General features: G+C 42.6%; 1 protein-coding gene across 1 annotated transcript in view; it reads right to left on the bottom strand.

The window, feature by feature from the left end:
- DENND5B (DENN domain containing 5B) overlaps positions 1-26211 on the bottom strand; it is a 138091-nt gene that overhangs the window by 52174 nt on the left and 59706 nt on the right. Inside the window, exons 11-16 of the mRNA XM_027768116.1 lie at positions 23489-23720; positions 15906-16056; positions 8574-8667; positions 3043-3174; positions 1669-1821; positions 566-644 (exon numbers count right to left, since the gene is read on the bottom strand). Coding sequence (XP_027623917.1) covers positions 566-644; positions 1669-1821; positions 3043-3174; positions 8574-8667; positions 15906-16056; positions 23489-23720 — 841 coding nt within the window. The remainder of the gene's footprint in view (positions 1-565; positions 645-1668; positions 1822-3042; positions 3175-8573; positions 8668-15905; positions 16057-23488; positions 23721-26211) is intronic.

The following is a 26211-nucleotide window of genomic DNA, read 5'->3' on the forward strand; positions in this document are numbered from 1 at the left end:
TAAGGGTGCTGGACTCCCACATGGCCGACTATGGTTTGAGTCCCAGACCTGGCGGCTTGTTTTCTTGCTCTCTCTCTCTTTGTGCTGTGTGTCCTACTGTGGTCAAATTAAAAATAAATAAATACATAAATAAGTACAGTTAAAATAATTCTTTATAAAAATAAAATAACAGTAATAATAAATACAATTAAATAATTCTTTTTAAAAAAAATCTGTATACATCATACCCTAGTTCTGGAGACAATAAGCTACTCTTATTTGGTCTTCTACAATTCACTGGGTCTTCTCATGTTAGTGTCTTTGATCAACATGACAGCCCTGGCACAGCTAATATTATTTTCCCTAGCTCCTGGATGAGGAAGCAGAAGATCAGAAAGGTCACGTGACTTTCCCCGGGTCTCACAGTAAATAATATTGCTCCTCCTACCTCAGCCCACTGCTGGCAAGATGAGGTGAGTCTTAGCAGCTTGAGAGAGGAGACAGACACAAGACCGTACAGTACTGGATCTGCTCACGGCCCAGTGCTGCCAGTTCTGGGGACACCGTTAAACCAAGGGCCTCTCACCTGGCGATTCTGCAAGGTGCTCTTGTTTCTCTTCTCTGTCTTGAAACTGAATCAAATGTGACCACAGAGCCGACTTCCCCTGAAAGTACAGGACACATATAAAAATGTTCATGTATAAGAAATAATGCACTTAAAAATAATTACTCATAGAAACTATTCATAACAAAGTGGTCGTGGTGAGCCTGACTCATCCACTTCTCACTGTGTGGCATTCTGAGGGTCTTGCTGCGAGCACTACAAGCCTCACCCTTTGCCTCACAGAGAAGATCGGAGGACCCTGGGAGAGGGAAGGGAAACAGCCAAAGAAAGAGCCAGAAAGGCAAGCATGAAGATTTCTGCTGTGTGCTCTAGCGACTCAGAATGAATCTGTGCACAAGTATGTGTGAAACACATCTGGATACTGCGGTGGCAATGAGGGAAGGAAACTGGGGTGAGAGAACAAGAAAGGGAGGAACAATGAAACACGCACACATCAAAAAGTCAGAACGAGAGCCTAGAGAGACCAAGCAGAGAGATCGCTTGAATTGCTCCACCCTGAATTATGAGGTAACTTAATGGTAAAAAACTATTAATTCAGGCTAGATTTTTTCCTCTTAAACAGCAGCAAACACAGACATTGAATGGAATCTACAGAGCATACAGCATCTGCAATGAATGGGCTCCTTTATTCTTTCCTGTTTATCAAGAAGGATCTCCAAACCACCCCCATCATGTTTTTTTTTTTCCTTTTTCCCTGATACAAAAATGCCTGTGGCACATCTTCTGACAAAAGAAGCTGTACTCTTTTTTTTTTAAAGAGAGAGAGATTTTTGCTGTAGGGCACCTGTGCTCGCTTGTGATACAGAGAAAGAGAAAGTAAGGGGAATGGCTACACCACAGTCCCTTCTCCTCCATTCTCTTCTGGAGATTTTGAGCCCGTATGCACACATATTCGGTGTGAGTTTTAAGCTGCTGGGTCCGGGACTCAAACCATGGTCGACTAAGTGGGAGTCCAGTAACAACCATTCCGCCATCTGCTGGTCCCAAGAATGTGTACTTTCTATGTTCTATTCTTCCTAATGCTCCCACCTGCCCATGTCACCAGGACCTCTGGAGACTGTTACCTGCTTAACCTGCAAGCCGTGGCTCCATATCCTCTCCAGCAGGTCACAGAGGCTGGCAATCAAGGTGTTCTCCTCCAGGCCGGTGATATTGGCCTCGCCATGGCCCAGCTCCACGGCTTCATGACCCATCTTCTCAACCAACATGCGTTTTGTCTGAAACCATCAAGTGTGCGGGTGAGTTGCCTCAGTGGTAAGCCAAAAACCAAAGCAAACCAGGACTGCATCAGGAGGCCTGGCCTTCCTTTATTATATTCCCAACTGTGGATTCTGCATCACTTTGGGAGAACTGTCTTACTCACTCTGGCCAACTAGAGTAAAATCGTCTATATCCTACTATTTTGTCAGAGAAACGGAGAGTCACTAAAGAGAGAATAAGATATTTGTAAAGCATTCCCACATTGATAAAATGCTTATGTACAACAATTTCTAGATTGTTACCTTCGGTGACATTGGGGAATTATGCCATATCTAGAAACCGCGCTGTCAGAATCTGGAACCCCATCCTGCCACCACAACTTGCCTTCCCATGCCCCCCTCCATCTTAGCATACTGAAGGAATTTGTGCTTAATTTGACTGCACTCAGGCGAAAAAGTACAAAACGAATCGGCAGCTCTAAGCTTTTAAAGAACTCTCTAATTTTTAATGAATCAGAATTTTCCCTTCCTTTTTTCCCTGTTTTATCTCTCCTCTGCACCAGAAAATGGGAACTCGGCTTTGAGTCAGTTAATTTGCATCAGTCTTAGCAGCTCTTATAAAACGTGAAGTGAGAGAGAATCTAGTTCTTGTGGGCAGGGACTTGTCTGTCTGATTCGCCACTATATGCCAGTGCTGAAAATAGTGCATTTATTGACTATGCTGAGAAAGTACTCAAGAAATGACTGTCAAATAAGTGAGTGAAAATATTGGCTAAAATGATGATCTGAGTTTTGTCAATCTGTCGCATTACCTCTGACAAACACAGAGAGCTGAGAGGAGACTGGTGTGCAATGTATGAAGGTCTTTGTCCTCACAGGCGTACATAACCATACCTGGGCACGGACAGGTGCATATACACACAGGGCTGACGTTCATGTAAGACGAGAACATTCCCGATACAACCTGTAAGTGTTCACTCACGTCGGAGAAGGGGACGGCAATGGCTAAAAAGGTGAGGCAGACCATGCGGGGCTCCCATGTCTCTGATTCTGTGGGCCACAGAAAACCCATGGAGGTTCGCGACCTCAGTAAAGAGAATTCGAGGTCTACACCACAGAAAACGTTCCATTCTGTGGAGCACTGTGGGCTCAACTGGGAGTTGCCTCAGCTCACCATGGCCTCAGATGCGCGGCGTAAACACAAATGTGCACTGCGTGGCACCAGTGAGTAATACGTACCTTCATTCTGCATTCTTTCAATAAGCCTTCCACGAACTTCCAGTTGGTCTGTGCAATCACTGCAGGAGAGAGGTCTGACAATTTGGGTTGCCTCAGGTTTTTCCCTAAACTCCGTGCCTCTTGCATGTATTTCTAAAAATTAAAGAGTATTTTTAGTGGCAAAACATCAGATATTCTTCTCATCTAGTTAACCTCACACGAACAATTACAAGAACAAGCAAAAAGCAAAATGTGGGCCATAAACATATGTGCTATAGCCAAGTTTCAGTGTGCTAAAAGGCAGCGGACATTTGTACTCCCCCCACCTGTTAATTCCTGTGAGAAGGAGGGTGGCAGAAACCCCAGAGGGTAAGCTCATTCCAAAGGAGATGGAGCTTCATTTGGTTTAGTCTGTTTCTTGGGAACGTCCAAAGCTGTGATTAGTCAGGACTGTGGTTAGGTGTCTGGCCGGCAAGTCCAAGGTTTCCTGGAGCTCACTGTTTCTCAGATCACTGGCTTGCTCCCTCTTCTCCCCAAGCCTTAAGAGACTCAGTACAGCTATGACCTTTTGATAGTGCTCTTCAACCTATCTGGCTCTAATTGAGTCACAACAGTAAAACAGGGGCTCTGGGATCTTGCTGTAACTTATTATTTTTTTCTAAGAGAGTTTTTTTTTTTTTTTTTTTTTTTTTTGCTATAGGGCACATGTGCTCGCTGAAGAGACAGAGAGAGAGAAAGTGAGAAATTACTCCCTAGAGGGGATGACCATGCCATAGCCCCCTCTCTTCCATTCTCCTCTCAGGATTTTAGGCATGCACTCACACTCACTGGGCATGAGTTTCAAGCTGCCAGGTCCAGGACTCGAACCACAGTCGGCTACGTGGAATCCAGCGCCTTAACCACTGTACTACCCGCTGGCCCCTGTAACTAATTTTATGACCTCAGTTTGTGAATCTCAGCTTATTGATGAAATGGGCACAATACACGCCCACCTATCTCACTAAAAAGGCTATACAATCACTCTGGAGGGCACGCTATGCTCCAAATGCAGACCTCCTCTTTCTGGGACGTGTGCTAAACCCCATCCTTGCCGTATGCTACAGGAGACAGTGGGATCATACTCACACTTTTAGGACCTGTGGTGGCTCTCAGGTATCACTAAAACCTAGCCCAGTGCTTTTGGGTTTAGTTAGTGAATGTCCACTAAGAAAAAATCCCGACATGTGGCTAGTGCAGGCCATGAGCTCTCTTTTCCCTGTGCTCCCTGTAAAAGCTCACTCAGATCACTATGCTTGCCCCAGGGTCGCAGCACAGAAGCTCCAGAGACCAAATGTCTCAAGGTCATATTTAGAAGGAGACTTGGCAAATAAATGTAGGAAATGGAACAGTTTCAGGAAAATCAACCCAATGTACAGAACAGGGACATTATGTGAGAATCATATTATTTGCATTTCTCATTGTTTCAGGCATACCAACCTTACTTGAAATATTAAAAACCTGAGATAAAAGGCTGGCAAAAACAAATGTTAACTTTTTTTAAAAAAGAATTTAATTTTATCATTATTATTTTTTAATTTGCTACAGGGCACATGCACGCAGTAGAGAGAGACAGAGAGACATACACAGAAAGAAAGCAAGTTGCCAGGTCCAGGACTCCAACTGCAGTCAGCCATGGGGGAGTCCAGCATCTTAACCACCAGGCCACCAAATGATAACTTTTAAATGGTGAAAGTATCCCTTTTTCCCCAGCCTCAACTCTTCCATGTTTAGAACTCAGGTAAATTGTACAGAGAACTATTCCAAGATTCAGTTCTTAAGAAGAGTTAAGTCAGGGGTCAGCAGGTGGCATGGTAGTTGGGGCGTTGGGCTCCCACATGGTCAACTACAGTTCAAGTCCTGGACTTGGCAGCATGCTTTCTCACTTTCCCTCTCTTTCTGTGTCTTTCTCTGGTCAAATTTAAAAAAAGAAAAAAAGGTAATAATAATAAGTAAAATGAAATAAATCATTATTTTAAAAAAAGAAGAGTTAAGTCAAACTTAGAGAGAACCATACCAGAAGAAAAGAAGTGAGGAAGAAGGTCAGGCAAGAGGCTAGAAGAAGCCTCTGGCATTTCTCTTTTCTCCTAAAATGTGTAATAACCTTTTAAAGTCAGTAATTGGAAAAATTAATAATTGCTTAATATCTATGTGCTGTTTAATATCTATGTGCTGTTTTAAATAAATAAAAACAAGCTGAGTGCTGTCCTACAAGTGACCATATTTACGAAGCACCCAGCACCTGAAAGGCAGGTAGTTTTTAGGACAATGGTGGACTCCACCGGACTATTTGCAAAGCCTCCTTCCGAGCAGCGCCATTGGAGCCACACAACTAGCAACAAGGCTAGCTAGTGGCATGTTGGTCGAGGTGACTGGCTCCCATGTGGCTGACTGTGAAGCTTGAATCCTGGACCCAGACGTACCTGCTAGGTGCTTGTTCCTGTGTGTCCAAGACCCTGAGAGGATAACGGAGGAGAAGGGATTGTGCAGTGGCCATCCCCCTTGGGAGATGCTATCTCACTCCCCCAACTCCTGCTCTCTCTCTATGATGAGCATATGCACTCCTTAGCCAGTTAAAAACGAAAAGAAAAGAAAGAAAAAAAAAGAAGAACTAGCAACATTGCATGGCCATGAACAGAAACAATGCAGGTGGTGGCAAGAGGCCTCTGCTCATAGCAAGATGTGAACCTACTCTGTGTGTTGTGAAAACAGCAATGCTTTTAAATGAAATAAGTAATAAAAATGGTAACTGGGGGAAAAGATGTATTTTAAAATGAAAAATAAAGAATGAGAAACCTTTCAAAAGGAATATTTTTATAATAAAGCCCATTTCTCTATAGAAGGAAGTAACCTCAGATATTTTCTAAGGTTCCTACTATGCTATTCTGTCAAACGCAAGAGCAACAAACCACTAAGAAGTACTTATGAAAATATATACGGTGGGGGGCAGGTTTTGAAGCCAGATTAAGGCAGCCAGATCCTATGTGGTCGACCTTGGTTTGAACTCTGGCCCTGGCAGCTTGAAAGACACACTGTGCGCGTGTGTGTTTGTGCTCAAAATCTGACAGACAGAAAGGAGAAATGGAGAAGGAATTGCACTGTGACCATCCCACTGGGAACTGTTTTCTCCCATTCCCTCTGTCTCTCTCCGGTGAGTGCATGCATCCTCTGGCAATACGTTAAAAAAAAGCAAAAATACATTAGTTAATAAAGACTGGGTTAGCTTCTCTGTAATACAAGTACTCCCTGACCACCATGATCGTCCTGCCTCAGCTTCCTAGATAGCTGGGACTCCAAGCACATAGCGCCATTCCTGGCTATTTCAGACAAGGTCTCACTATGCTTCCACACTGGCCTTGAACTTTCAACCCTCTTACCTCAGCCTTTCCATGTCACTGGGAGTAAAGGTGTGTACCACTGCACCCAGCTTTTAAGGTAGGCTGGGAATTGAACCTGGGCTTCCCCTGTGGCCTCAGCCTGCCAAGTAGCTGGGTCTACCAGTGTACACTACCACCATCGGGCTCTTGCTAAACTTTCTAACACCCTGTCCATTTAACTGGTGCTGAACTTGAGAAGAGAAGATCATTATAAAATTAAATAAATTTAAGCTAATGGCATAATGAGAGGAAAAAATACAAGCAGGAGTCCTAGGATACTGGAGCCTTTAGGTGAACAGTGGTGAGTGCAAGCTGGCATGCGGGTCAGTGGGAAGACACCAGCCTAAAGGCCATGGTTCCTTGGCCACAGGCCCAGCCCTGCCCATATGTGTCCATTTTAACTTTGGGTAAGTCTCTTGAGTTTCAGTGAAATCATATGAAGTTAGACAAGATTACCTCAAAGGTTCCTCTTACTACTAAAATTCTATGTTGATGACTGGATTTTCTGACCACATAAAAAATGGTCCAAGAAGAGTAAATAAAATATGCTGTGCAAATAAAACTCAGCAAATTAAAGCTGTTTGAAACTAAATCACTTTTGCACTTTAAAATAATGCTTAAGTAAAAGGGAGTTTATATCTTTAACACAAATCCCCTTTGGAAGAAAAGCAATTTAGTTTCTGGTTTTAAAAAAAATCCCACCAATTAGGGATTCGAACAACCAGTTTCACCTGTCGGCAACATAGAATTATTCATGCGAGCACACAGCGGGCAGCGCACACTGAACACGAGAGGAGCAGCGAGCACGACGGAGGGGCTGCGAGTGCACGTCACGAGTGGAGGGAGGCCTTCTAGAGCTACGTGTGCTCACACATGTGTGTCATCCAGGTAACACCAAAGGCAAGGTTCAGAAACATCTGGCAAAGCACTTTCGAGCAAAGAACATACCAGGCAGCACTCAGAGAAGGATTTTTTAGGAAGTCGTGCAGGAGGAGGTGGGCCCTGATCCCACTCCCAGAATGCCATGGAGTTCTGACAGACCAAAAGTTCCCCGGAAGGCTAAGAGGATGGAAACATGCCGATGACAGAAAAGCAAAAAAGAAAAGGATAGAAAGAAACAAGCAAAACAAGCATGCATATGATAAAACACAGCAACAGGGAGGAGGGCCGAAGGAAATACGGCAGTAAAAGAAACGCACTACACAGGCGATGTTCCGGGCTGTGAGAGAGTCTAAAACCACAGATGTATGAACACATTAACAAAGAGCAAGAGCTGCTTGGAATGATGCTTTCTGCTTTATTTCTACATATCTGACTTTAGAAAATAGGTAACAGAACTTCTGATTGCATTTTTCTTTGGATTACAAAAAAATAATCAAAACTTACTTATAGTTACCCAAATGGATAATTATGTTTTTATTTACAAACGGTATAAGCAACAACACATAAATACCTTAACTTAAAAATAGCTTAAAAACACTTTTAAAAATGATGTCGGTAAGCTAAGGACAAACAAAAGTGAATACATCTTTAGTTATTAAGTTTAACTTATGCTTGAAACTTAGAAATGTCTATGCTTCTTGTGAAATTTTCTCCCTATAGGAGACATATTGACCAAAAATGTATCGTAAATGTAGCATTTCTTGATGTACTTACACAAAAGACTTGTTTTAGAGCCTACAGAAACTTTTAAAGTGGAAAAAAGATTTTTTCTGCCATAAGTCAGTACAAAAGAATTAATATTCAAAAAAAAGAAAAAAAATTATATATATTTTTTTAAAGAGAGATTTGCTGCAATAGGTTGTGTGTGCTCAACAGACAGAGAGAGACAGACGGAAAGCGAGAAATCACCCCCCATGGGGGATGGCCACGCCACAATTCCTTTTCCTCTGTTTTCCTCTTGAGATTCTGGGCATGCATGCACATATGCCCAGCGTGAGCTTTAAGCAGCTGGGACCAGGACTAGAACTGCAGTTGAGAGTCCAGTGATGTAACCACTATGCCACCTGCTGGTCCTACTTAAAATATAACTGAATCACTTTTAAAGGAATGTAAAGGAACCTACACACGACACCTGCGGGGCCGCGTCAGCTGTGCATGGTTTCCGCATCAAGGCAGCCCAGGAAGGCAGCCACATACCTCTCTCAGGTCGTTGTCCAGTCCGATGTGCTCAGAATGCTGGCGGAGGCGTTCTTTCCTGCGCTGTGCGGTGGCGCTCCGACTTACCCAGCGACTGAAAAATAACCATACCCAAAAGGCTGTAGTGAAAACAACCAACCAGATATAAAAAAGAGGGTCCATAGTTAAAACAAAAATACGAACATGGAACACTGATGATAATACATATAATGGATTTATTGGGATATAATTAAAATACCGTGCAATCTTCCTGTTTAAAGCATATGATGCAATTGTTTTTAGTATATTAAAAAATATGTGTGACTATCACCACAATCAATATTTTTCAAAACTGATGTTAAAAAAAGGATAGATTTGGGCTGGCCCCACAGCTGGCTGTTAAGAGAGCCAGACTCCACATGACTGGCTGCACGGCTGAGTGAATCCCCGCCATGGTGGTTTGAAAAACATGTTCTGTGTGTGTGTGTGTGTGTGTGTGTGTGTGTGTATGTGCGCGCGCGTGCGCGTGCGCGCCCCAAATCTTGACAGGATGGAGAAATGGAGATGGGATTGCACCATGACCATGTCCCATTCAAGGGTACTTTCTCCCTGTCTCTCTTCTATATGCCCATCTCCTCTGGGAAAAATTAAAAAATGAAATATTTGTGTATATAACTGTAAGTCAGATCTTAAGTTAGCCCTTGATTAGACAATGTAAGGATGCCTTGAGTTGTCTGAAGTAAATATTTAAAGACTGAATATTTTCTTTTCTTTCTTTTCTTCTAAGAAGTATTTTATTTAACTTTATTTAATTTGACCAGAGAGGAACAGAATGAGAGAGAGAGAAAGAGTAAGTGAGAAAGTAAGCTGCCAAGTATGGGACTCAAACCACAGCTAGCGATGTGGGAGTCTGGGGCCCTTAACTACCACTGCGCCACCTGCTGGCCCTCTTCTTCTTTTTTTTTTTTTAAAGAATGATTTTATTTGACTTTATTTAAATTTGACCAGAGAGGGACAATGAGTGAGTGAGAGAGAGAGAGAGAGAGAGAGAGAGAAAGCAAGCGGCCAGGCCTGGGATTCCTACTGCAGTCGGCTATGTGAAAGTCTAGTGCCCTTAACCATTGTGCCACCTGCAGAGTGAGTATTTTCTTTGTTTCTCTCTCTCTCTCTCTCTCTCCTTTCTTCCTTCCTTCTTTCTTTTTTGGAGAGGTTTTTGCTATAGGGCGCATATGTTCACCAGAAAGACAGAGAGAGAAAGAGAGATAGAAAGCAAGAAATCACCCCCCAGGGGGGATGGCCATGCCACAATCCCTTCTCCTCCATTCTCTTCTCGGGATTTTGGGCACGCATGCACACACGCCTGGCATGAGTTTAAGCTACCAGTTCTGGGACTCGAACCTCAGTCAACTACATGGGAGTCCAGTGACATAGCCATTATGCCAACTGCTGATTTCTAAGCTAAGTATTTTCAACACAAAGAAGAATATTCTCAAAATCCAGAATTTAGAACTACTTCTCCTTGTCCTAAGAGAGTAAAAATTAAAAAAAAAAAAATTTTTTTTGCTATCAGGTACATGCACTCACTGGAGAGACAGAGAGAAAGAAAGTGAGAAATCACCCCCAGGGAAGATGGCCACACCACAATCTCTTCTCCTCCAGACTCCTTTAGGGATTTTGGGCATGCACACGCACTCGCCCACCACGAGTTTCAAGCCACCAGGTCCAGGACTCAAACCACGGTAAGCCATGTGGGAGTCCAGCAACATAACCATTATGCCATCTGCTGGTCTTAACAAATAAAAACTTTGAAGAAATAGCTTTCTATTGGGTCATCAGAAAAGTCATGATGCATTTTTGCACAGAAAAACACATCATGACTTTTCCGCCAGCCCACTAAATTTAAGATTCAAAATAAGGAGTGAGGCCAGTTCTATGGGACTGCAGAACTGCACTGCTCAAGAGAGGTCCCACAGGTGACCACAAGTCAAATCCCCAGCCTGGTGAATGCCAAGAGCAGACGGGCTAGAGGAATGGGGGAAGGGGATCACGGCACGACCAGACAGAGGACGGTGCTTTCACCTCTTCTCTTTTTTCACTTTCGTGTGTACAGAAATGCTCTATCATGAAAAAAAGGAAAGATATCTAAATAAAAATAGACTATAAAAGTGAGCCTCAATGATCACTGATTCCTTTCAATTTGAAATTTCTGTAGTGTTTCTGCAAAACAATTTCATGTATCTAGCAGTTATTTTGCAAAAATAGTTATTATACAAACTAATTGTCAAAACATAGAAAAAACTGAGTTTAAAATAAGATCTAGGGGCCAGGAGGTGGTGTGGTGGTTAAGGTGCTGTACTCCCACATGGCTGACCACAGTTGGAGTCCCGTGGTTTAAAAATCATGCCAGATGCATGCGCATGTGTGCCCAAAATCCTGGAGAAAAATGGCAGAGAAGAAACCACAGTGTGGCCATCCCACCTGAGGAGTGATGTCTCACTTTCCTTCTCACTGTCTTTCTCTGTCTCTCTCTGGCAAGCACACAACACCTATGACAACAAACCTAAATAATAATAATAATAAGGGAAGCAGCAGATTGCTAGACTCCACATGGCCCTCCGTGGTTCAAGTCTTGGACCCAGCAGTTTCAAACTCACGCTGGGTGCGTGTGTGTGCATGTCCAAGATCATGGCAGGAGAATGGAGAAGGGAATGCGGTGTGGCCATGTCCCATCAAGGGGTGATTTCTCACTTCTGTCTCTTTATCTTTCCAGCATGCACATGTGTCCTATAGCAAAAGTCTCTCTCCAAAAAAAAAAAAAAAGATCTAAACTTTTTTTCTTTTCCATGAATTTTCAGAGAGCATATGTGCACCCCAAACAGAAAAAGAGCCCCAATGAGGCACGGTCACAATCTTCTCTCCTCCATTTCTCTATCCTATCAGGATCTGGGGAACATGTGTCTAAGCATGTTATTCAAGCTGCTAGGTCTGCGATCTAAACCACGTGGTAATCTAGCTTCCTTAACCACCATACCAGGCTGGCCTTTCATAGCACTGTTCCTCCCCCCGACCCCCCGCCTCCCCTGGTTTTGCTGCAGGGTATATGCGCTCATCAGAGAGAGATAGAGAAAGAGAGAGAGAGGGAAAGTGAGAAATGACCCCTCAGCAGGAGATGGCTACATAACAATCCAATGTCCTCCACTTTCCTCTTGGGAATCTGGGCACGCACACACATACATGCCCAGTATGTTTTCGAAACTACAGGGTGTGGGACTTGAATCACACAGTTAGTCATGTAGGATCCAGATGCCTTAACTTTCAGGCTACCTGCTGGCCCTCATGTTTGTACCTAGCTAATCAATAATTATTTCAGGAACACATTGAAACAAATACCTTCAGCTACACCATCTGCTGGTCCCAATAAGCTTTTTTTTTTTTTTTTTTTTTTGAGAGGCTTTTGCTAGAGAGTGTGTGTTCACCAGAAAGAGAGACGGAGAGACAGAAAGTGAGAAATAACCCCCCAGGGGGGATGGCCACGCCACAATCCCTTCTCCTCTATTGTCCTCTCGGGATTTGGGGCTCACACATGCCTAGTGTGAGGTTTTCTTTTTTTCTTTCTTTTTTTGGAGAGTTTTTTCTGCAATAGGGTGCGTGCACTCGCCAGAAAGAGAGAGACAGAAAGCGAGAAATCACCCCCCAGGGGGGATGGCCATACCGCAATCCCTTCTCCATTCTCCTCTCGTGCCTCTTAGGCGTGAATGCACATGTACCTGGCGTGAGTTTAAGCCACTGAGTCCAGGACTTGAACCGTGGTCGACTACATGGGAGTTCAGCGATATAGCCATTATGCTAACTGCTGGTTCCCCTGGTGTGAGTTTTAATCTGCTGGATCCGGGACAGGAACCGTGGCTGACTCTGCAACGTAACCATTATGCCATCTGCTGGTCCCCTAATAAATACTTCTTGGAAAAAGAGTAAGCACCACAAACTCTAGAGTTCAGCAGAACATATGAAAGGTAGAGACATCATGCCATTTTTTTCTTTATTCGTGACCAGAGTGTGTGCGCATGCACATGAGAGAGAGAGAAAGAGAGAAGGACACCCTCCTATAGGGCCTGATCACCTCCCTCCAACCCACCTGCCCACTAGATCCTGGGCACTCAAGTGTGTGCCTGGCCTGTTTCGGGCTGCTGACCAGGCCAAGTACTGGGACCATGGTCACCATGCACCACAGAGCCAGTCTTTTTTTTTTTTTTTTTAATAGTTTATGGATTTAATTCATGATAGAAGGTGTGTGTACGAGAGCGAACTTGGTCACACAAGAGCAAGCCTCCCAGTTCGTCAGGATCCTGGGCACAGGTGCACATGCCTAGTGTGTTTTCAGCTCGCCTGGGATCTAACATGCAATCAGCCATATGGCTTCCTGCACTAGAGTTCAGTTAGCTACCCAATGTGCCCTCAGGTCGGCCATACTTGTAAGCCATCTTTTGAGAAACTTCCTATTACTTACTCACTTGGTTTTGGCTACTTGGGTCCAAAGACATAATTCCACGTCCTTTAGTTCCCCTCACTGATTTTCTACTTTGTTTCTGAAAGTTCAGGAGGCTCCGTACCACTTCCACTTTATGTGCCAGCCCCTTACTTCATCCCATTTCTTTGCCACTTCCGGTTCCTCCTTATCTGAGCCTCTTTAAGAAGACTGCAGATGATGCCGAGTGTTTTCAGATGAGAAAAGAGGCACGTGACTCTAACTTGTCAAGGTTCCTACACTGCTAAGTGGTTGAGAATAAACTAAATTTTGAAATTGTTGGTTTCTAGTTTAAAGCTAGCACCTTCCAAGTCTTTTCCCCATCAATATTCTTTTTTATAAACCACTTCTTCTATCACTTACCTCTGAATATTTATATTCTTACTTAAAATCAGTAACAACCGTAAACCCAAGTAAATGTTTTCAATTCCAACCATATTCACATAATTTCTGAATGAAGTTATTTGTCATGAAGACTGACAGTGTGGGGGCTAGGAGGTGACACTGCAATCACACATGAGACTCTTTGAGGCTGTCCCTATGGGAAGGCTCCTGGTTTGTCCCGAGACCTACCTGAGTAACTGGGCAGGCACGCACCCAGGACTTGGGCTGGCTGAACTTGGGGATGGACTGTGGTGTCCACACAGGGTTGTGGGGTTGGCCCCGTAGCCTAATGGTTAGGGAGTTGGATTCCATGAGGTCGACTGCAGTTTGAATCCCAGTCTCAGTGGCTTGAAACACATGCCAGGCACGTGTATATGTGTGCTCAAAATCATAAGAGGATGGAAAAATGAAGGGGAAGGGATTGTGATGTGACCACGTCCCATAAGGAGGACTCTCTCTCTCTGGCAAGTGCATGCACCCTGTGACAACTGAACATTTAAAAGAGACCATGGTGGGGGTGCCGTCTCACTGTTTCTGTTTCTCACTCATAAAATAAATAAATGCCAAGGTTTACCTTTATTTCTGCATGTTTTGTAAAATTTTTTTGTGCTTTAAACGCTGTAAGTACAAAAGTTAAATTGTGTTCCCCACAAAGATATGTCAAAGTCCTAACCCTGGGAACCCTGACTGTGACTTCATTTGGAAATAAGTTCTTTGTGAGTGTAATTTGAATAAAGATAAAGTCATTAAAGTGGGCCCCAATCCAGTATGACTGATGTCCTCATAAGAAAAAGAAAGTTTAGAGAGACCAGGAGATAGTGTTGAGGCTAAGGTGGCTGGATCCCACGCGGCCAGCTGTGCGGCTGAGTCCCAGACCCAGAGGCCTGAGAAACATGCAGGGAGCACGTGCATGCATGCCCAGGAATTCAGAGAGGAAAATGGAGAAGGGACTGTGACGTGGTCATTCCGCCTTGGTGGCAGCAGGGGGAGGTGCTTTCTCACTTTCCCTCTCTCTTTCTCTCTGTCTCTGGCAAGTCATACATTCTACAGAAAAAATTAAGGAAAAAAAAGAAGAGGAGGAGGAAAGTTCGGACACAAACATATTGGGAAGAGAGACATGTAAAGGTGGAGGCAGAGACTACGGTTGTGCTGCTATAAGCCAAGGAGGGAGATACTGGGGCGATCAGAACCTGAAAGAGGCAAGAATGGGTCCTCCCTTACAGGCCTTGGATGAAGCGTGACCCTACTAATGCCTAGATTTCAAACTTCTGGCTTCCAGATGATGAAAGAATAAGTTCTATTGTTTTAAGCCATCTAGCCTGTGACACTCTGTCGTGCCAACTTTAAAAAAATGAATACAAACAGTAAAAGCATAACTTTTCTAAATTTCATTATGATTAAGAAAATTACCATGGTAGGACCAGCAGTTAACATAATAGCAATGTCGCTGGACTTCCATGTAGTTGATAGTGATTCAAGTCCTGGATCCAGTGGCTTTAAATTCATGCCGGGAGCATGTGCGTGCATGCCCAAGATCCCGAGAGGAGAATGGAGGAGAAAGGATTGCGGCATGGCCATCCCGCCTGGGGGGTGATTTCTCGCTTTCTGTCTCTGTCTGTCTTTCTGCCGAGCGCACGCACCCTATAACTTGAGTGTGTGTGCCCTAAAACTACCTCCCCCCAAAAGAAAATGACCATGGCATTTTATCAGCTTATTTTTTTCTCAGTATCAGAGGTCATACATGGTGCATATGTGAAGTGGGAGAGGGGGGGAGAAATACCCTACAACAGGGCCTGGTCACACTGCGATCCTTTTTCTTTCAATTCTCCATCCCACCAGGATTTCAGGCACACATGTGTTCAGTGTATTTTCCAAGTAGATGGGGCCTGGCCTTGAACTCTAGTCTGTCATGTGGGATCCTGCTTCTTCTTAAATGCGACATCATGGAGCCAGTCCAGGATTATGGTTTTTTTAAAAAATTTATTTCTTAAAACAATTATTTAATTTAAATTTGTTATTACTATTTTTTAATTTGGCCAGAAAGAGACAGAGATAGAAAGAGAGAAAACAAGCTACCAGGTCCAAGGCTCGAACTGCAGTTGGCCATGTGAGAGTCCAGTTCCTAAACCACCACACAACCTGCAGGCTTCAGGATTATGTTTAAACACAGTTACTTCAAGTGAGCAATGCCCAAGTGCAATTTTCATGAAAACCAGAAACGAAAACAAAAAAGCACTAAAGTGCCTTCAAATTTTTTTTACATGACAGCTAAAAGTCAAGTGCTTAACAGAATTCAATCCATATTTCAAATGGATTAATGTGGTCTCAAGAAGAAGCAACCCAGGGAGAAGATATTTGATGGTTAAGCATTACCCCATTAGAGTTGCAGAGCATCCCACTCTTCATTCATTCCTTCAATTGACTCAAGTGAAGAATGTGCTTACTTGTTATTGGTTGGTCCAGTTGCCAAGACATCAGACTGCAACTTTGGAAAGAACCCTTGCTCATATTTGCCTTGACCAATTTTCATATCAAGCAGATGTGGGTGGATTGCAGTGTGATCCATTTTCATCAGTCTCTGCTCAATGGACTGGGCTATAAATTGAATTCATAACAAATTAGAGACTTTTCATTGCTAAACCTTCAAAAATAATGTTTCCTCCATTAGTACACCTACAGAGAACTCAATCATTCTGACACCCGGAAACAGACTTTTTACAAAGGCTCTTCAGAAATCAGTATAATGTAAGTACAAAAAGGTTAATTTTAAGTAAATATCAGATGATTAATTTCTGCCTTTGTCCAAAGGAACACAGCTGGGCTGAAAAATCTGTAAATTAGTATTGAGACATTTTCTGTTAAGTGGAAAATTCAGTATTCTTAACAAAAATATGAATCTAGAGACAATATTAAAGAAGATGACAGTAAATAAAGAATTTTTCTTGAGCCGAAAGATCAGGCAAGGGAAAGGCAAAGAGCAGCACAGGAGCCTCTTTACTTCCTGCAAAGGGCTATTAAGGACTCCTGGTCGCCATCTGCAAAGACAAAGACCTGTGTGAAGTTCAGGGTCTCACTCTGAGCAACAGTCACATTCTCATTAGGAGTCATTTAAGAGCGGGCAATGGATGGAGAGTAGATGTAGAGAAACGTCACAGAAGCAGGCCCTTGGAAAATGACCGGAGGATAAGAAACTGACCTTTCAAAGAACAAAACAGAGCAAAGTTAAAGAACAAGAATTACTTAATGTTTCTATTTGATTTATATTTAAAAATTTTTAATTGCCAGAGGGCATATACACTCATTAAAGACAGAAAGAAAGAGAGAGAGAGAGAAGGAGAAAGCACCAATAGGGTGTGGTCTCACCACAATCCCTTTTCCTCTATCCTGTGTGGACTTTGGGTGTGTACGCACAAACGTGTACACACACACAGGGCCACCTTAACATTTATATTAAAACTACTGGGACCAGCAGATGGTGTAATGGTTACGTTGCTGGACTCTCATGTAGTTGACCACAGTTCTGAGTCCCAGACCCGGTAACTTAAAACTGTCTCCAAGTGTGTGTGTGTGTGTGTGTGTGTGTGTGTGTGTGGGCACGCCCAGAATCCCACGAGGAGAATGGAGGAGAAGGGATTGCAGCATAGGCATCCCCCCGTGGGAAGGATTTCTCACTTTCTGTCTCTCTGGTGAGTACACGTACTCTATAAGAAAAATCTCTCTTAAAAAAAAAAGAAAAAGAAAGAAAAACTACTTAGTTAGGGATGTTGGAAGATGTCTAAAAGACCCAAGAAACTGTGAACTATTTCTTCAGTTAAGAAAAAAAAATTTGATCACAAATGTTTTCTTTTTTTTTTTTTTTTTAGAGTTTTTTGCTATAGGGTGTGTGCACTCACCAGAGACAGAGACAGAGACAGAGAGACAGAAAGCGAGACATCACCCCCCAGGGGGGATGGCCACGCTGCAATCCCTTCTCCTCCATCCTCCTCTCGGGATCTTGGGCACAGACGCACATGCGCCTGGCGTGAGTTTAAGCCACTGGGTCCAGGACTCGAACCGTAGTCGACTATGTGGGAGTCCAGCCACATAATCATTACGCTAACTGCTGGTCCCCACAAATGTTTTTATCAGCTGAATTTTCAAGAGAAAAAACAGCATTTAAGAAGCAAGAGTAGGTCTTCAATCCTCTGCTTGGTGATTACTAAAAATGGCCACAAGCAGCACTTGTGGTTGTGTGATACCGAACACACTGTGGGAGCTGCTACTCTTGTGACAGAAGTATAAAGGTACCTGTATAAATATGTCACAAAATTGGTTTCTTTGGCCGCTCTTTCAATACCAGCAGATTCAGTCTTGCTGGTTATTCCCCACACATATACTAATGGTTTTTTGGGGGGCGGGGGATAAAGGGGTTGGTTGGACACAACACTCTCCACTCTTGTCAAGAGAGCGTGCTCAGTGCCGTTTTATGTCAAGGCAGTGCTTCACTGAAGCCAGTGTTAGAGTTTGATGGGAGTGGTAAGGGGATGCCTTACGGAAGTTACTACTGCCCTCTGTGGTATATACTTCAAAATGTTAGACACTTACTTTAAACTTCTCTAACTTTCCCTCAGAACCCCTGTGAACTTGACCAAAACTTTCTTGAATTTCATTATGTTTTAATGTGTAACTGCTCTTAAACCATAATTTCTACCTTCTATGCAGTGCAAAAGGAAGCCATTCTTTTTTAGAGGTTTTTGTCATAGGCTGCATGAGCTCACCAAAGAGAGACAGAGACAGTGAGAGGGAAAGTGAGAAATCACGCCCCAGGGGGGATAGCCACACTGCAGCCCCTCTCCTCCATCCTCCTCCTGGGATCTTGTGCACACATGCACATGCTCTCGGTGTGATTTTCAAGCTACCGGGTCCATGGCTTGAACTGTTGTCTACCATGTGGGAACCCAGCAATGTACCAGTATGCTATGTGCTGGTCCTAGGATGCCATGCTTTAATGTGAAATGATACTTATTTTCAACAATCCCCCATCTCTCCACAACCCTGTCTATACTCTCTATGCTTCCTAATATTTATAGAACATAATTAACAAATGGTGTAAGCCAAATAATGCCTAGATTCAAAATACAGAATTCTTTTAAATCTCTGCCAACTTTATATCCCATTAAATGCTACAACATTCTATTTCTGCCAATAAGTGCTTCTGTCTTCATGAAATGGGGAAAAGTAGCTTCAGTTTTTCCACTGGATTTAAAGTGACAGAGAAGTCCATCTGACATGAGTTGTTCTCCTTTATTTGGAAAGTTTAAAAAAAAAAAATCATGATCCACAACGAATTACTCTAGGGTTTATATTCGGAACTGCCACAGGGCGCACTCGACTCCACTCCTTTTCGGCGACTGTGCCACGAGTGAATACTGAACATTCAGAAAGTACTAAACGCCTGCTTTGAGAGGTCAGGGGTCTATTGTTAGGCATTTATGGTTTGTGCTAATATTCACTTGCTGTGATTGGTAAGAAAAAATACAACTGGGCCAGCAAGTGGAGTGGTAGTTGGCCAAGGCACTGGATTCCCACATGGCCAGCTCTGCAGTCTGAGTCCCAGACCTGGTGGCTTGAGAATCACATGGGCTACCTGCATGCCCAGTATCCCGAAGGCATTGTGGGTGTCCATTCCCCTGGGGGATGATTTCTCTTTTCCTCTCTCTCTGGCAAGCACATGTGCCCTATGGCAAAACAAAATGAAACAAAACAAAGTAAAAAACAACTGCATTACTATCAACTTGTCTTTCTTTCTGCAAGGAAATAATGAGGTTGGGATGTCACAGTATCAATAGCAGATAGCTTGCGCTCACATATAAATCAAAAGTCTTTTTGGCCAGAGGCAGAATAGAAGCAAAAGCACCACAATAACAACAAAAATACACAATAAAAATCCAGTGTCATCAACAACACCTCGATCTCAGGGACAATTTTACATGATAAAATAAATAACTAGGAGGGGTGGGCGGAAGGTGGCGTGGTGGTTGAAGGTACTGGACTCCCACAGGGCTAACTGTGGTTGGAGTCCCAGACCTGGCGGCTTCCTTTCTCACTTTCCACCATCCCTCTCACTCTGTTTCTCTCTGGTCAAAGTAAAATAAGTAAATAAATAAAGTTAAATAAAAATAATTCTTAAAAGAAAAACAAAGAATTAAAAAAGAGAGAAATAACTGGAGCCAGTGGTGGCGTGGTGGTTAAGGTGCTGTACCCCCACATGGCCAACCATGAGTCTCAGACCTGACATCTTGCTTTCTCACTTTTTCTCTTTCTCTCTGGTAAGTGCATGTGCCCTATAGGAAACTAAAAAAATAATAATAATAGTAGTAGATAAAATTAAATAATTCTTTAAAATTTTTTTTTTTTAAAAAAAACTGCTCAGCCTTGAATACTGTTAGCAGGCAGGCTGAAGCAGGAGGACTGTGACACAGCGGGACACTAAAACAACACAAAACTAAACAAACCACCACACACACTCTCATACACAAAACAGTTGCATCATTTATGAGGGGTATACGGTCATGGTCAGGTGTTTTCTTTCACTTAAAAAATTATTTATTAAATTTTATTAATTTTCAATACTATTTTTTATCTACTGTAGGGCACGTGTGTTCACTAGAGAGAGATAGAAAGAAAGAAAAAGTGAGAAAAGCAAGCTGATAGGTCTGGGACTCGAACCGTAGTTAGTCATTTGGGAGTCTAGCACCCTAATCACCATGCCACCACCTGGCCCCTTCTTTCACTTTTTTCTTTTTTAAATCTTAGGTAAATTAGCTTCCTGGAAACTACTGCTTCGGTCTCATGTCATTTTCATATACGTTAAGTCTATAATTGTACATTTTCAAAAGAGGACTACAAAATTCCTGTAATGACAGTGGGAATATCAAACTCTCTTGAGAGGTCAAAAGACAATGTATTTTTTTTATGAGAGATTTTTGCTACAGGGTACATATGCTCACTACAGAGACAGAGACAGACAAACAGAAAGTGAGAAATCGCTCCCTGGAGTATGGCCACGCTGCAATCCCTTCTCCTCCACTCTCCTCTTGGGATTCTAAGCACACACGCACACATGTCCTATGTGAGCTTTTTTTTTTTTTTTAAAGATTTATTTATTTATTTAAATTTGACCAGAGAGGGACAGAGTGAGAGAGAGCGAGAGAGATGGAAGGCGAGAAAGAAAGACACCAGGTCCGGGACTCAAATGTGGTTGGTCATGTGGGAGCCCAGCACCCTTAACCACTATATCACGTGCCGGTCCCCCTGTGTGAGTTTTAAACCACCAGGTATGGGACTTGAACCACAGTCGACCATGTGGGAGTCTAGCGACACAACTGTTCTCCCACCTACAGGTCCTTAGAAGGACAGCGTGTTTTAATTGGAAAAAACGTTCTGGGAGCATACACATTAAGGAATCAGTCCTTAGTTTCTTTTTTAAAATTCTGTCAAGGAAGGAATGAAATTTGCGCACTAAGGCATTATAATATTCTCATGGCTCTGAAAGCACTGGAAGTCATAACAGTCTCTAAATAGGCACAGATGATTCCATTTCTACGCCCTCCATTTTCACAAACACAGAGGTAGCTGCCACTTCCTGAAGAGGCTCCAAGGATTTACTCTTACGCGTGGGCATGCACAGGGTGATGTTTTGAAGACCTCCACAGCTACATAAAGACCTCATTTACATATGTCTGTCCTTAAATAAGCTACAACTACAGCATCGCTAATCCTGTGACTTCGCTCTATTTGAGTAAAGTGGGGAAGGCAAGCGAGCGACAGAGGCAGAGCCAGGACACTCCACATTTGCTGTCTCACTTTCTACAGGGAAAAGCCTGCTTTCAAATAGCACCTACATTTGAAGGGAGAGAACGAAAACGAAGGGCACCCGGATGACAGATACCTATTCTGCAGCAGGCAATGAGTTGGGAGCCGGGCACAAATGTATAAAGGAGTGTGGACTGGTACACTTCACCTCTCTACTGAACGAGAAGCTAATAGGGTATTAAGGCTTTTGGTGCAGGAACCATCAGACTTTGGTTCAACCAGGGCTCCCTAACCACACACACACACACACAAAAAGCAAGTATGTCACTACAATGCTAAGATTAAATGCAAGGACAGTCACTGGTATGGAGGTCAAGGAGGCTGGATTCCATGTGGCCAGCTATGTGGTTCAAGTCCTGGACTTAGTGGCTTAAGGTGCATTTGTGCCCAAAAATCCCCAAAGAGAGAAACGGGAAAGAGGGATGGTGGCATGGCCATCCCCCACGGGCATGCTTTCTCATCTCCCGCTCCCTGGTGACTGTGTGTGCCCTCTAGCGAATTATTAAAAAAGAAAAGTGATTAAACGCACAAGTGCACGTAAAACACTGTATGCCGGATACCTAGCAATCAGTACTTGTTGGCTAGTAATATGACTATTTATTTAATGGGCTACATTATATAGCCAGACAAGACTGCTCAAGACTCATAATTTCCTGAGGGGAAAACTGAGGTCAGGGCTGGAGACACTTCTAATCTGAATGCAAGGATCTAGAGCTTTAATGTGTTTTGGCTATAGGGTGTGCAGCCGTTTGACAGGGTAGAGGGTTGGGGGTGGAGAAAATGAGAAAGCACGCTCCAGGAGGGATGGCCACACCTTCTCCTCCATTCTCCTTTTGGGATTTTGGGCATGTAAGCACGCGTGCCCAGCATGTTTTTCAAGTTGCCATGTCAGAGACTAGAACTGTACAGTTGGCCAGGATTCAGCCACTGTAACCACACTATCTGCTGGCCCCAAGATTTAGATCTAATTTCAGTAAATAAAACTGTTATAATTAATGGTACCACTATAGCAAATATACTTGTTTAGTTGCATATACATAAATTAGGTAGCATCTCAGATTTGCTATTTTATTTATAAACTTTCATTCTTATTATTTATTTATTTTTTTTGGAGAAATTTTTGCTATAGGGTGCATGTGCTCACCAAAAAAAGAGACATAAAATGAGAAATCACCCCCTGGGGGGATTGCCACGCCACAACCCCTTTTCCTCCATTCTTCCCTTGGGATCTTGGGCATGCACACACATGCGCCTGGCGTGAGTTTAAGCCACTGGGTCCGGGACTCAAACCGTGGTTGACTACATGGGAGTCCAGTGACATAGCATTACACCAACCGCTGGTCCTAGATTTGCTATTTAAAATTAGTACTTATCTTTGCTTGAATGAAGACAAGAGAAGTTAAAAGGTAACATAAGTAGCAAGAGAAATATTAACATTTTCTCTTATTAAAGCAATAAAGATGAAAATCACAGCAATCTCCCAGTTATACTCCAATTTATTATTACTATTATTATTTTTTATGATAGTTATTTTTAAAGGTATTATTTAATTTTATTTACTCATTCATTTATTTTTAATTTGACCAGAGAGAGACAGAGAGAGAGAGAGAGAGAAAGTGAGAAAGCAAGTCACCAGGTCTGGGACTCGAACTGTGGTCGGCCACGTGGGAGTGCCCAGTGCCTTAGTCACCAAGCCACCTGCTGGTCCCCTCATTATTACTGTTTTAGAGAGACAGATTTTTGCTTTAGGGTGCATGTGCTCACTGGAAAGACAGACAAAAAGTGAGAAATCACTCCCCGGAGGGGAGGGCCACACTGCAATCCCTTCTCCTCTATTCTTATCTGAGAATTTTGGGCATGCATACACACATGCCTGGCATGAGTTTTACGCTGCCAGTTCTGGGAATCGAACTGTGGTTGACTAAATGAGTGTCCAGCGATGTAACTGTTACGCCATCCGCTGGTCCCATGATTTTCTTCTTCTGAATAAGGGAAGAGGAATGTCAAGTAGAAAATGAGGAAAAGAGAAAGGAAACTATAGAAACCACTAATACCAGGATCAGCTATGAAGTCTAAAACTGGAAATTAATTCTGTGGCATATAAAGCCAACGACACATAAAAAAGAAATGATCATAGGTTTAAATTCAATTTTAAAAGACATGGCAAATGTACCTGCTTCTTTTAAAGTGCTGCATTTCTGATATATGGACGTCCGCAACGTGGGTGCCCTTACATTATACAGTCTTATCTTCTCAATCCGAGCGTCGAAGACCCGAAGCAAAGGATCTTTCTCTTCCCACTGAGACATGATTTTATTATCAATAAAGGTGGCAAACATCTGGGTTTCAATGAAGCGGGAAAGAAATGGCAGGTAGGGTTCAGGCTGGTCAGACAGAAAGGAAGCCTGTAATGACATAACAGGGAATTCTTAGTACAAAGAGGCCGTCCCAGTACTACCCGGTAAATCCGAAAATTATTGTGTGCTAAGGTCATTCTTTTCAGTCTAATAACACAGAAAGCTGGCACTAAAAATTCAAAAATCTTTAAAAATCTACTTTCCTTTCCCCTAAATATACAGAGTTTAGATCATTTAGGTCTTTAGCACTATTCCTTTCAAAACTGATTCACATTCTGAAGACCCTCATGACTATTGCATCCTTAATGAAAGACGGTGGCTAAGTTGCTATTGTCAGTAATCCACTTCACTCACCATTAACTGTGGTCCCTCTCCCGGGGGAGCTATCATTTCTTCTGCTCTTTGTTCCTAGCCTAAGTGAAGTACCTCCAGGCCAGCAGCCAGCAACATGGTCAACTGATACAATAATGATATGTACATTAGCAATAACCTCTTTAAAATGGTAACACGGACTTCGCCCTTAGGAATGAAATTATTTTGTTCTTTAAGTGGATGTTGTTCAAGGCTCCACCTCTGTTAGAGACTGATGGATGATGAGTGTCAACTTCAAATCATCCGCCTTTCAGATCTCTACAGACTTAATAGTCTGAGCCTCGACAACTAAAGAAAGCACTGCCTAAAAAAAAAACATCGGGAGCAAGCCTTTGAAAAGCATGCCCAGCAAGCTGGATCTTCCTGTTACTAGGTTTTTTGATCCTGGATGACTCAGTAAATCGTACTTGGTTCCTAATCCAAAGTGTTCGTTTCTTTCAGTTGTTCTTCAGGCCCATGCGTGTGTAGAAGTCTTAGTCTCAGTTTGGTACTAGCTGAAATCTGGGCCTGAACTGCTATTTTGGTTGCTGAGTTATTAATAGCGTTGCTTCTTCATTTTTTTGAATAGATGTAGTATGGTACAAGACAGAAGAGAATGAAAGGGTAGGTTCTGACATAAAGTTGCTTTTTAAAATACTCACCAGCTTCTTTCTAACAAATTGATTTCCCATTCTGAAATTCAGGAGGCTTTTGTTTTCTTTTTGTAGGAGGGGGTTGGGATTTATAACTTCCTTATGGAAAGCAATTAAGTACCTTCATGATTCAGACGTATTTATATAAATCCAAATAACTAGAAAAAAATTTCACTGACTCTAGAAATCAGTCCACCTCTCCAAAAAACATTTGCCAGATAAACATCAATTTCACTTTTTATAGGAAAAAAGGTCTTTATTTATTTATTTATTTTGAGAGGTTTTTGCTACAGGGCACGTGTGCTTGCCAGAGAGACAGAGAGATAGAAAGTGAGAAATCACTCCCCGGGGGGATGGCCACGCAGCAATTCTCTCCATTCTCCTCTCAGGATCTTGGGCATGCGGGCACGCACGCACGTCTGGCGTGAGTTTAAGCCACCAGGTCCGGGATTTGAACTGTGGTTGACCTCATGGGAGTCCAGCGACATAGCTATTACGCCAACTGCTGGTCCCGGAAAAATAGTCTTTAAAAAAAAAAAAAGGGTCAAATATCTGGCATTGAATGTTTAGACCCTCAAGGACTACGTTTAAGGCTAACAGACTTGGCCTGCAAGACTACTACAGTCTGCAAATTTTCCTAGTGAAAAAAGAAATGATTACAAGTCTTCTGAAATCCAACATGAAACTTTCATTTCTTTAGGGTCTATATAAAAAGAAATCCATTTATAGTTTGCATCTACATAAAGATTAAAAAGAAAGGAAGTAGCAGGCTCAATTTAGATAAGAATTTCAACTGCCCTAAGGATAAATCATCAAGTACATAGATTAATTCCAAACTAGATAAGGAAAAAATATAGAAAATGGCTAAGTTTAGTAAGAACAAAACTTAAAAGCAGGACTACATTTGGAGAAATGAATGCTTCTTAGTATTACAGAAGTTTTCTCAAGCATGAAGTGCGTCAGAACTGGGCTTTTTTGTTTGTTTTTTAATTTCCTAGAGGGTATATATAATCACCAAAGAGAGAAATAATCCCAAACGGGATGTGGTCACGCGCAATCCCTTCTCCTCCATTTCTCTATCCTGCTGGAATTTTGGGCACGCACACACCCACCAAGTGCCTGGTATATTTTTCAAGGTCCTAGGGCTGGGATTCAAACTGCAATAGGCCATGTGAGATCAGGCTCCAGTCACCACTAGCTACAGGGCCAGCCCAGAAGTTAAGTGCAACAAAGTATATTATCAGAGGGGGGGGGGGGATGTATCCTTTATCTATTTTCCATCAGAAGAGAATCTTTTTAAAAAAATAATTATTTAATTTTATTTATTATTACTTTTTATTTTGACCAGGAAGAGACAGAATGAGAGAGAGAGAAAGGGAAAAATGAGACAAGCCACCAGGTCCAGAACTCAAACCATGGTCAACCATGTGGGAGTCCAGTGCCCCAGTTATCACGGTCCCGGACAATCTTTTATACTATCTACCTTTTTTTTTAAAAAAAAAAAAAAAAAAAAATTACTTTGGGCCCGGCAGGGG

Source organism: Tupaia chinensis, unplaced genomic scaffold (assembly GCF_000334495.1).
Source record: "Tupaia chinensis unplaced genomic scaffold, TupChi_1.0 Scaffold145519_1, whole genome shotgun sequence".
NCBI lineage: Eukaryota > Metazoa > Chordata > Mammalia > Scandentia > Tupaiidae > Tupaia > Tupaia belangeri.